We start from the raw sequence: 12,346 nt of genomic DNA, 5'->3' as shown, positions 1-12,346 counted from the left end.
AACATATAGACATAATTTGTGATTTTTTTTAGAAAATTACTTTTTTAACTGTTTGAATTTTTTTTATATATAAAAAAAATAAACTGATTAAGTTTGTGAAAAAATTGAAAACTTAATTACCTCCCCTGTTAACACTTCAATTCAAATCGGTAGATTTTGAAACCAAATCACTAGCTTTTACAAACGTATTTTTACGCAAAAAATTATTTTTCACCTTATCGTTTTCCATAATTTTTGAATATGTTACTATTTGTGACATGGCAATTACATAGGTACCATTTTTTTCTTTTAATTAAAATTCAATTTTCTTTTTCGTATTATAATATTGAAGCGCCTATATGTGTAAAATGATTGTCTTTTATCAGGGGAGATCACTGCCCGTTTACTTGTTATCAAGGTAAATAACTCCACGAGTACTTCCTGTTATTAGGAGCAGATAACTCTTTTACCTATACAGGATCAAAGAATAATTTTGCATAAATTACTGATGAGATCTTTTGAATATTCCCGTCCAAAAAATGGGTTATCGAAAGGAACTTTCTAAACCCCCTCCTCTCTCTAGATTTACCTGTCTCTGTCCTTTCCAACTCAAGACTCATCTTTAAAATGATGAGCTTTACATGTTTTCGGGTATGCTGAAAACGAATATCACAGTAATTTTTTGTTTCAGCATCAAAAAAAAATTTCCAAAAATATTCATTTCAAAGAAAGATTAAATACAAAGTTTATTTATATAAAAATAAATTAAAAACATATTTCAATAAAACAATTTTTGAACTTGATATAAATAATATTTCTTTTTAGTTTAAATTACATTGGTTTGAATACAACAATATTTTAAATGACTATAGTCACATATTTTTTCCTTTTGTAACCCGTTTTTTAGATTGGAATATTCATCGGTCACATGAGAGAATCGGTATTTTTTTTTCTTGATGATAGTTACAAAGCGGTGTTCAATTTAATACAACAATTGAAAACTGATACCCAGCGATAAACATCATAAAAATTTTTTTTTTTTGATTTGAAAAGATAAGTCTGTAATCGATGAGATTAACCAAAAAAAAATTGAAAATTGTGGAATTTAGAGGGGGGGGGCAGTCTCATAGACGTTTGCTTAAAAACGTTAGCAATCCTGTTTTTGTATTGACCGCTACAAGTATTGAACACAATTAAAAAATTTTCTTTATTTCCTTTTTTTTTCTCTTCTTTCTTTTCCACCATCTGATGATAGCTCAAATAGTAATGACTAAAACTGGAGTGTTAAATGTTTTGGTTTCGATACTAGCTGATGGCACCTAAGTATTTTTCTTTTCTACTTTTGAAATACTTACAATGTATTGGGTACAATATAATAATCAACAGAGAAATGGCTTTATAATAATAAATGCCAAATTTCCATGAATTAAAATATCAAAAACGTTTCGACATGCACACTCAATTTGAAAATTTTTTAATTAAATGTTCAAAGAAAGAATTTTTGCAACATTTTTGAATGAATTTTTTTGTTTTCTCTTTTGTTTCCTGAACTGTGAATCCAGAATGCCTGGGGCTGGGATTTTTCCGGATCATCCAACATGGCTGAACTGCAAATCCTCATGGAAGAACGAATTATGATTAGGTTCTTATGAATTTTTATTGAAGATAATCTAATAAGCATAAAAGTTGATCCATTTCACCTAAACACGAGCCCAGTCTAAAAATACCAAACCATCAGTAATAATTTGGAATCTATTTTATTGTAATATCTTTCTTTTTTTTTTTATTACATTTTCACCCCAAACAAGGCAAATTGCCACTTTGGTGTAGGGGGCTACTATCAGGGGCAACAACTACTGGGGTACTATGTAGGGATTTGGGCAGCAAGATGTCAGTTCACGTTACACTTGAACTTCTGCACGTCAGTACTGTTGGGGAAGCAGGGACCTGGAATGGAATTCCAGAGTCTAGCGGTTCTGGGGAAGAAACTATTGGAGTAAAAAGATCTTTTACATCTAGGGATCTCTACAGTGTGGGGGTGGGATTTAGCAGCCTGTCGGGTTTGTCGAGGGTGCTCACGTCATGGGGGCACAAGTGATTGCAGTTCGTCAGAGCATTCACCACTAAAATACTTGTAGAAAAGGCAGAGGGATGCAACATTTCGTCGATGGGACAGAGGCTGAAGCTTAGATGCCAGTTCAGGGCCTATCAGGTTTGTGAACCTTGTCAAGGAGCGAGAGACTAGTAGCAGATGCACCAGCCCAGATGTGGCAGCAATACTCCATACATGGGCGAATGGTGGCTTTATAGAGGTACAGGATACTTTCAGGTGTCAGTAGTTTTCTAGCATGGTCTGTATATCTATAAAAGTGAGAATGTGTGTATGTGTGAGGACACTTCTTAACCGATATATTCCACAAATTTTTTATCTACAGACTTGAAATTTGGTATATAAGGTATTCAGACATGTGGAAAACTTTTTAATTGGTCTTCATCTGAAAGCAGTTGTTAAAGGGTCAAAATTGAAAAATTGATTCTTGGTGGTCATTGGATTTTTATCTGCTTGTCAACTGTTTCAGGAATGCACATGTGCGGCCGTGAAACATGAGAGCTTCTTTATGGTAAGAATAAGTACGTTTGAAAGCACTTTTTAAAGATCGTATTGTTGAATAGTACGGGTTCATATTTAAAGAGATGACGGAGAGTTCATCTTGTGACACATATATAACGGGACTCCTGTACATTAGACATAACGATAGTGATGATGAGGGAGAGAAGCATTTATATATCAGTTCTTATAACACATCTTGGAGAAGGGGAGACAATTCTTGTGATAAAGGAGATGGGATACATAACTTGGAAGGGGGTACACAATGTTCATTATAATTGATGATAAAACACAATTACCTTTCGTCCATGATGAAGGATGTGACACAAGACAACAGTTACAATATAATGATGACTTCTTTATTCATCTGACCGACCGGTCGATGACGTCAGGAATTCAAATTTGGATCTACATAGTCTAAATGTTTTCCCTTCGCTTCTAAGAGATCAACTGACCAACTCTCTTGCTGACTGACTAAAATCCGAACCCATAATATGGAGAAATGTCCTTTGTCTATGACGTCAGAAGTGTGTTTTCAAACGTGACTAATTTCACGTGGCTTTACATACGTTTGTCCAACACACTTTTTACAAACAAAAGAATCCTCAATTCTAGCCTAACCTATTTTAAACAATATAATTTAATTTGCATTGTTCATTCTTTTACTGACATATTTAATATTCAGATTTCTAAAAGAATTAACAATAGACTTCATTTCTAACATTCCATTTCTTAATTTTCCCTGCAGGGTTCGATTCTAGCCTTATCCTAATCTCATGTTTACTTATCTAATATTCTTCTTATTTACATGGAAAGGGGACAGCCCTTCCCTGTAACAGTATCAAGCTAGCCTAATGGTTATCATACTTGACTTACTATATTTAGATTTTGTTTTCGATCTTAACGCGAGTATTTTTTTTTTAAATTACAAGAAATGAACTGTTTAGAAAAAACATAATACTCACATGTCTCAGTTTCTTTCCGAATTAAAATATGATATTTATGCATATATTACGACTAGGCATCACCGGGCGGCCTGCTAGTTCAGTAATATTTCTGAAAATATTGAATAATAATGAGTTTGACAAGACTCATCTGAAGAAGGTTGAAAACTGACCAAAACATTGTGACAAAAATATTCAAGAAAGGAAAAATAGTTCAAATAATCTGAATGATTTAAATAATAACTCAAAAAAAAAAAATCTAAAATAATTTTTGAAAATTTGTCTTATTTCGATTATTTCAACTACTTTTCACATCTGAATTCTTATTTTCACATCGTTTAGTTGATTGCAACAGAAAAATGTATGCACATATGTAGCCAATAATGTTTGTGTAAATAAATATACTGTAATCATTACGCTCTGTTTGTCATTGAGCACTTTTTGATTAACACTGGAGTTTTCAGCAGATTTATATCTAGGATATAACAATGCTACAATCACATTACATGTGTACATATATATGTTTATTGAATAATCTTTCACCTTTTTTTATACGAATCCTTTAATTTATGAAGCTCAATGTAACTACAGAGCATATATATATATATATATATATACAGGGTGACCCAAAAAAAGCAAAAGCTAAATGGAGGCCATCTAGAACATATGCTGTAGAATGGAGAAAAAAAGGCCAAAGACCCTGATTTGATGTTTTGAATATAATAAACTAGTTATGACCAAAGTTTCATTTCATTCCAACAAAACACTAAGAAACGAAGCCTAATTAGAGTTGGGGCCCGTTTTTTTTGGTCACCCTATATATATATATATATATATATATATATATATATATATATATGGTGTAACAAATTGAAAAATAATTGCAACTTCTCTTTCAATTTGGGATTTTGTAATCATTTCCATATTCCTTAATTTGCTTTTAAAGTTAATGAGTTCTTTTTCTTTTGATAGTGGAATGAATTCGAAAGTTGACATAATAATTACATGAATGATTCTGCACTACGAAACAGGTGCTGTCAAAAATTGAACATTTTAACATGCTTAAAGAAATAAATGCTAAGATGAACAACATCTTCAAATATCGAATATAGACGTACTTAAAGAAATAAACGGTAAGATGGTTAACATCCTGAAACCTGGAATATAGACTTTTGTCATATATATATATATATATATATATATATATATATATATATATATATATATATATATATATATATATATATGTTCATAATTCAAAATGGCGTAATCAAAACATATTATAAGGTATTTACAGCTTCTCTTCCATTTTTCGGATTTTAATCATGTCAAAACGCACTTTATTTACTGTTGACGGATTGATTGTTACTGTTTCTTCTGATGAGTTAAGGGCAAAATAGATTCATTGATTGATATAATAATTAAGTGATTGATTTTGTGCTATGAAACATACTATCAAGAATTGTAAATGCCAACTGAATTAAAGGAATAAATTATAAGATGGCCAACATCATGAACTTTGGAATATAGTCTTTTGTCATTTATTCACTATATTGCTCTGTAATTACATTGAGCTTCTTAAATAAGGATTGGTATATATTATAAGGAAATTAATTATAAAATGGCAACATTGGGTAGGTGCAACAAGTGTGTGTGCGTGTGTGTGTGTGTGTGTGTATATATATATATATATATATATATATATATATATATATATATGTATACAGGTCATGTCATATGCTAGTGGTACCATGTAACCCAGTACTACCTGCCTCATGGTCGGGTCACCGGTGACTAAACTGGTTCCCCCACCCGACTTGTTTGGTGTGGAGGGTGGCTAGTCTCCCCGAAGGATTAAAAACAAGACCTTCCAAAGGGCGAATGAACCTTTTTCAGAGTCAACGGCCAACTAGCACCGTGCATATTTGTGTGTATATATATATATATATATATATATATATATGTGTGTTGGGGTGAGGAGGATGGCTAGTCTCCCTGAAGGATTAAAAACAAGACCTTTCAATGGGGGATGAACCCTTTTTCTTGGTCAACGACCAACTAGCATCATGTATATTTGTGTGTGTGTATATGTGTGTTGGGGTGGAGAGGGCTCCCGTAAGCCGTGGTGAAGGCAACCTTTGTAGGAGAAGCAAATCTCTGATATAAAAACCATAAAGCGAGTGACCAGTACCTACATTAAGATGGTCTGCAGTTTAATTTGTTGCTAGCTATCTTGCTCTTGCTTGTTGCTGGATATCAGTATTTTGAACCAAAAGAGAGACTTAGCTGTCGTACAAAGTTAAGACTCTGTAACATCATCTTTGTATAGATACTCCCTCAGGCATTTGGGCTCATGGACTTTAAGTGTATGAGGGAGTGGCACTCGTCTGACAAGACGTTGCAATCATCATCATCATCATATATATATATATACATACATACATATATAATTCCAGGTTAATATTTTTCAGAGATAAAGCAACCAATGAAGTTTTTGCGAGGCTAATACAATAGTGCTCAATATCGAAGTAGGGCAAGATATACTTTTTATTTGTTTTACATAAGCAGTAATATGTTTTGTATTAGGAATATCTCCTGAAGATGTCTCTAGTTACTTGTAACTAGCTGACCGAAACATGCTCATGAATGTGTAGCAACATATTAATGTTTATGTAAAACAAATAAAAATACATATACATAGTATAATATAAGTAGTAATATATGTCGCAAGAGAGTCGCAAACCTGATAGGCCCTGAACTGGCATCTAAGCTTCAGCCTCTGTCCCATCGACGAAATGTTGCATCCCTCTGCCTTTTCTACAAGTATTTTAGTGGTGAATGCTCTGACGAACTGCAATCACTTGTGCCCCCACGACGTGAGCACCCTCGACAAACCCGACAGGCTGCTAAATCCCACCCCCACACACTGTAGAGATCCCTAGATGTAAAAGATCTTTTTACTCCAATAGTTTCTTCCCCAGAACCACTAGACTCTGGAATTCCATTCCAGGTCCCTGCTTCCCCAACAGTACTGACGTGCAGAAGTTCAAGTGTAACGTGAACCGACACCTTGCTGCCCAAATCCCTACATAGTACCCCAGTAGTTGTTGCCCCTGATAGTAGCCCCCTACACCAAAGTGGCAATTTGCCTTGTTTGGGGTGAAAATGTAATTAAAAAAAACAAAAAGATGTAGTTTGCTTGAAGCATTGCATAGTATGTAGTTAAATAGAATTGTAGACGGCGGTAACATGGAGAGGTAACGGAAAGACACAAGCTGAAGCAGATGAGAAAGTTTTATTAATACAACTTACAAATACATGTGTACATATTTACATATTTCTTTTGCACCATGATTACCTGGGAAAGTCGGTCTGGTGGTATATACCAGGTGACCACTGTGCAAATATAAATATAATGTGTATAAGAAATATATAAATATGTACACATGTATTTGTAAGTTGTATTAATAAAACTTTCTCACCTGCTTCAGCTTGTGTCTTTCCGTTACCTCTGCATTGTACTGCCTTCTACAATTCTATTTAACTATAGTATAATAACTTTCTACAATTCTATTTAACTATAGTATAATAACTTTCTACAATTCTCTTTAACTATAGTATAATAACTTTCTACAATTCTCTTTAACTATTGTATAATAACTTTCTACAATTCTATTTAACTATAGTATAATAACTTTCTACAATTCTCTTTAACTATAGTATAATAACTTTCAAAATTCCCAAAAATATATAAACATAAAACAATTTCTTTTTTCCATTTGTTTAATATTTATTTTTTAAACTGTTTTTCTTACAATTTCTGACCAAATATCAAAAATTGTTGTTCATCTAATGCATCAACCAGCAAATTCTAGCTTTGCTACAAATATAATTTGCTAATTTCTTACTGTCCTCTGATGAGAAGAATAGAAAGAGTGGAATTCTTTAAAACTCTGCGGAATAAGGACTTTGAAAATGGTTTTTGGAGTATTCTGTCGATTAATAAATTTAATTGTAAATTTTCATTTACAGTTTGAAATTCTTGTATTTTCCACTATGATAAGCCCTATTTACTATTGTATCTCTATTGATCTTTTTTTTATTTGGTTTGGATTAATTCATTAATATATAAACATTAATAGTTATATTACATTGAAGTTTACTTCTGATTATATCGGGTAAACATTTCTTTTCCACTGTATTGATAGTTTTATGTGTATATATATATATATATATATATATGTGTGTGTACATAAAACTATCGATACAGATAGATTTCTGAAAATTTTCAAACGATATAATGCTTGAAATTGTCGAACTGGACATTGAAACAATTGTAACATAAAATGAAATACACTTTTTGTTGCCATCAACACCTTGTCTTGAAGTCTTGATTTTGCACACACAGTATATTAATGCTCAATTATGAAATGTGATAATTTTGTAGCTTAATCCTTAAGGCAACCATTTTTGGCTTAAAACCTATGGTATATGAAAATTTACTGAATTACACGAACTCAGTATATATATATATACAGAATTGAAAATAATAAATTATATATAATTATTTTCAATTCTATATTAGTTTTATTTAGAATGTTATTGTTGCCCAACGTATGTGCTGCTTCTTTGATATAATTTAATTTTTACCATTCTTCCCAAATATCAATCCTTATCTCAGAAATTCCGAGACATGATATCTGTGTTAATTTTTTTCTTTGTTTTTTTTATTTTAATGCTTTTTAGCTTTTTATCCTTTTTTTTATTTCTTGACGATTTAACAGGCGATTGAAAAAAGATGTCATATCTGAGTTGCCTTCAAAAACCCGTCAAATGGTTTTATTAAATCCAACTTCCATCAAAATCGATAAAGAAATGAAACATGCGTCCTCGCGACTTGAAAAAGCACGATCAAAAGTAAGGATTTATTTGTTTTTAATTTTTTGTTTTCTTTCAATTTTTTTTCTTTCAATTTTTTTTTTCTTTCAATTTTTTTTTTTACTTGAAAAAACATGATCAAAAGTAAAAATTTTCTTTCCTTTCAAATTTATTTTTTTTACTTTTAAAAGCATAATCAAAAGTAAGATTTTTTCTTTGCTTTTTTTTTTTCAAATTTAAAAAAGAAAATTGTGTTGCAATCAATTTGAAACAAGTTCACGTTATGCAGAAGATTATGCTTGAAGATGAATATGTGTGCATATGTGTAGCATGTGAATGACAGTATTTGAAGAAATGAGCATTACTCACAGTCGACGAGGTGTAGACATTTATTTACAAAGAGACAACACATAACAATGCTATAAATTATAGTTTGGATCCAATATAACATGATATACATCACAACCATCATAGTAATATATCTCTTACCATAATTTACTCGGCTTCTAAGTCATCCTTTTTGTTGATGCCTACCAGCATCTATCTTGTCCCATTTTCACATCTTCCCACATAACGAAAATAAAACAGAAATTTTTATTTGCTATCATTAACATATCATAACTATTCATGCTTTGCAGAAGATTATACCCGAAGACAAATAGCCTGGTTTGCTTAGTAATTTTCTTTTTTTTTGCGTGTGTATGTGTGTAGTTTTTTTTTCGTGTGTATGTGTGTAGTTTTTTTGTTTTTTTCGTGTGTATGTGTGTAGTTTTTTTTTTGCATGTCAAATTAGTCAAAGTGCAACATAGATTGTGTTATAATTTCACTTTTTTTTTTTGTTTTCTGCAGGATCGACATTCACTTTTGTTGCAGTATTTCTCTGAAACGGCTTCTGCCAAAGTTCAATCAGTTCGGTAAGTTGAACATCTCCCTTTTTTTTTTTTAATTTGTAAAATAAAAATTTTGAAAACGGTTAATATTGTTTTACAGAGATTGATTATATTAGCCTTGTTTGAAGTGTCTGTATTTATGTGCCTCTCACAAGGGCAATATTAAACGTAAGGGTGGTTTTTATTGTGTGGTTTGGTGCTTATTCAGATCGGCACTTTATAACGGTAAACAAAAATGAAGAAAAACGGTTATATTTTATATTCTTCCTACTTGTCATTAAATTATCATCTCATTAGCCTCTTCCCGCTTTTCACCAAAATATTTGAGTCCATAATTAACCAAACTCTAGTTCATCGCCTTGCAGCTGCTAAACTTCTGACTAACCAACAATATGGATTCAAACAAGCCTATTCTACAGCAGATATCCTAACTGTAATCTCTGAACGTATATACCATCACTGGACAAAGTAGGAGAGGGTAGAGCAATAGCTCTTGATATATCTAAGGCTTTTTACAGGTTATGGTACGATGGTTTTCTCAGGAAAATCAGATCATCTGGTGTCATTGGACGAATACTTAACATAATTAAATCTTTCTTAAATAAGAAAATAATATAGGTTGTCCTTGACGGTCATACATCTAAACAATATGATATAAATGCGGGAGTACCTTGGGGGTCTATCCTTGGGTCTTTATTATTCCTAACATTCATAAATGATCTCCCTGATAAAATCTTTCTTAGTAAGCATGTAAGGAAACAGGTTAGTAGTTAAAAGAGTTTCTGTGTAAATTATAAGTTGAAAGAGAGAAGAGTTCATGTGTGTATGTTGAAGTTATGGTGCATAGCCATCATGGCTTATTTGTCTCTTAGAAGTTGGTAGTAGAAGCATGTATCACAATAGATTAGAAACAGTACTGTAGGATGAGTTTCTGTGTTTACCGCATGGGGAGATAGCCATGTTGGCTTGTTTGTATTCATAGTAGCCCGGGGCTAAAGGGCCCGGGTGAAGTCGCATTCCAACAGAGGGGTGTACCATCAGCAAAAATCAAAAAGAAAGAAAGAGAGTGTGTTGCCAGTTTAAGATTTTATAAACTCAGTCATGTGACTGAGTGCTGGCTTCTGATTGGACGTGCCGGGAAGGAAGTGTATTTCAAAATCTTCAGCTGCGAGAATTTGTTGCAAATCCATCTGCTACAAATATTTATAATTTTGAATATGAGTTAGTTACATCTTTCGAAAGCCATATTTTTGCAAGGTTAAATTTGAAAACTTTAGAAAACCAAATAATATTCTATAATTTTTTATTAAATAAAAAAAAAATCATCATTTTATTTATTTATTTATTTTTTCACTTGGGGGCATCCATCCTAATTATAGATTAACTCCTACTCAATTTTTGCATGCACCACATTTATTTCACATTTTTGTTGTGATCTTTTAAATGGTCGAGTATATAAGTATCGGTTACTATCCAGAATTTCCACATATTAAATTTTTTTTTTTTTAATAAAGAAAAATCTGTATGATGTATGTACCCGTGCCAAAATATTGTTTTCCAAAAATGTATGTGAATTGATCAAGTAGTTTTATTTTTAAATAAGAAAATCAAATTTTATGCGTAACTGAAGAGCGACCATCCTGTCTACTATTTGAAAAAAATGGTGCTTTTTAAGATACAGCCAACAGGTTGATTTTTTTCAAATGTGCCATTTTAAGCAAAAGCAATATTCTGTACTTAATTGTCATGTCGAAAATAGTAATATATCCAAAAAATTACGAAAATTCATCAAGTAGAAAGTTATTTATAGTTAAAAGTAATTTTTACAGAAAATTGGATAAAATCACATTTTTCTTAGACGTTATAAAGTAGACAGTGAGAGTCTGCACACAGGGGACATAACTCTGAAGTGAATATTTTAGATTACTTGTGTCATGACCACAATGGCGATAGACGTTTTTATACTAAAAACACAATAGCAGTTGTTCTATTTGATGGATTTTCATAATTTTGGGATATGTTACTATTTTCGGCACTACAATTAAGTACATAATATTGTTTTTGTGTAAAACGATATATTTATAAAAAAATCGATTTGTTGACTGCATCTTAACAAACACCAAAAACAACAATCTGAAAAGATGGAACTCCAATCTGTGGTTTCCCCTTGCCAAACTTTCATAAAAGAACATTCGACTAGCGACAACTCCTATAAACGATTTCCCTTACTCCCTATCTGTGCTTAAATCTAAACATAGATTTCATAAACAAAGCTTATTTCCCAGAACTGTCCATTTGCGGAACACTGTTCCGCTGTCTTACTTCCCAGTTAAATACAACATAGTAACCTTTAAATCCAATGTAAACAAGTTCTTGTCGGGCCGTCCTCATAAATAATCAAATTTTACCCAATTTCCACTATCAACAATTACAACACTACAAACTTACATTCATTAATCCTTATCCTCAAGTGGCTTTCGGGCCTTGATAAGTAGTGACTCCCAAGTAATAAAAAACAAAACAAAGGGAGATAATTCAATAAGTCAAACTTTATTAGATTCATGCTGTAATGCCTATGAATTTCCATTAATCACTTAAAAAATTATTTTATTTATGAAAATAAAACTACTTGATCAATTTACGTGATTTTTGGAATATGATATTTTCAGTTTGTCATGGGTATGTACATTATACAGATTTTTCTTTATTTTTGTTTTTTAATATAAGGGAGAATTATGGACAAGAACCAATGTTACTTGTAAATTTGATATTTGAATTCCAGATTTAAATTATTTTTATTTTTTATTTTCAGGGATTACGTGATCGACTTGATTGAAGCGGATCACAAATTCTTACTGTTTGCTCATCACCAAGTAGTCATGGATGCTATTGAAGATGTCATTAAAAACAAGGTACACAGAGAGATATGATTTTAGGAATGTGCTTTCAGAATTTTTTTTTTTTTTTACATGTTTTTCTTCCTTTGTTGCAATTGTAATCACTCATCAAGACCAAAATAATAAAAGTTAAGAAAATCATCTGAGCTT

The 12,346-nt window shown here is 31.7% G+C and overlaps 1 protein-coding gene across 1 annotated transcript in view; it reads left to right on the top strand.

Annotated features, from left to right (window-relative positions):
- LOC145263885 (SNF2 related chromatin remodeling annealing helicase 1-like) overlaps positions 1-12,346 on the top strand; it is a 69,534-nt gene that overhangs the window by 34,312 nt on the left and 22,876 nt on the right. The window contains exons 9-12 of the mRNA XM_080120965.1: positions 1,542-1,621; positions 8,316-8,448; positions 9,259-9,323; positions 12,112-12,211. Of these exons, the coding sequence (XP_079977091.1) occupies positions 1,542-1,621; positions 8,316-8,448; positions 9,259-9,323; positions 12,112-12,211 (378 nt within the window). The remainder of the gene's footprint in view (positions 1-1,541; positions 1,622-8,315; positions 8,449-9,258; positions 9,324-12,111; positions 12,212-12,346) is intronic.

This window comes from Euprymna scolopes, chromosome 39, assembly GCF_053919585.1.
Source record: "Euprymna scolopes isolate OS-2025 chromosome 39, ASM5391958v1, whole genome shotgun sequence".
NCBI lineage: Eukaryota > Metazoa > Mollusca > Cephalopoda > Sepiida > Sepiolidae > Euprymna > Euprymna scolopes.
Note: the sequence above shows the minus strand (reverse complement) of the source record. Positions and strands in the feature narration are given on the sequence as shown.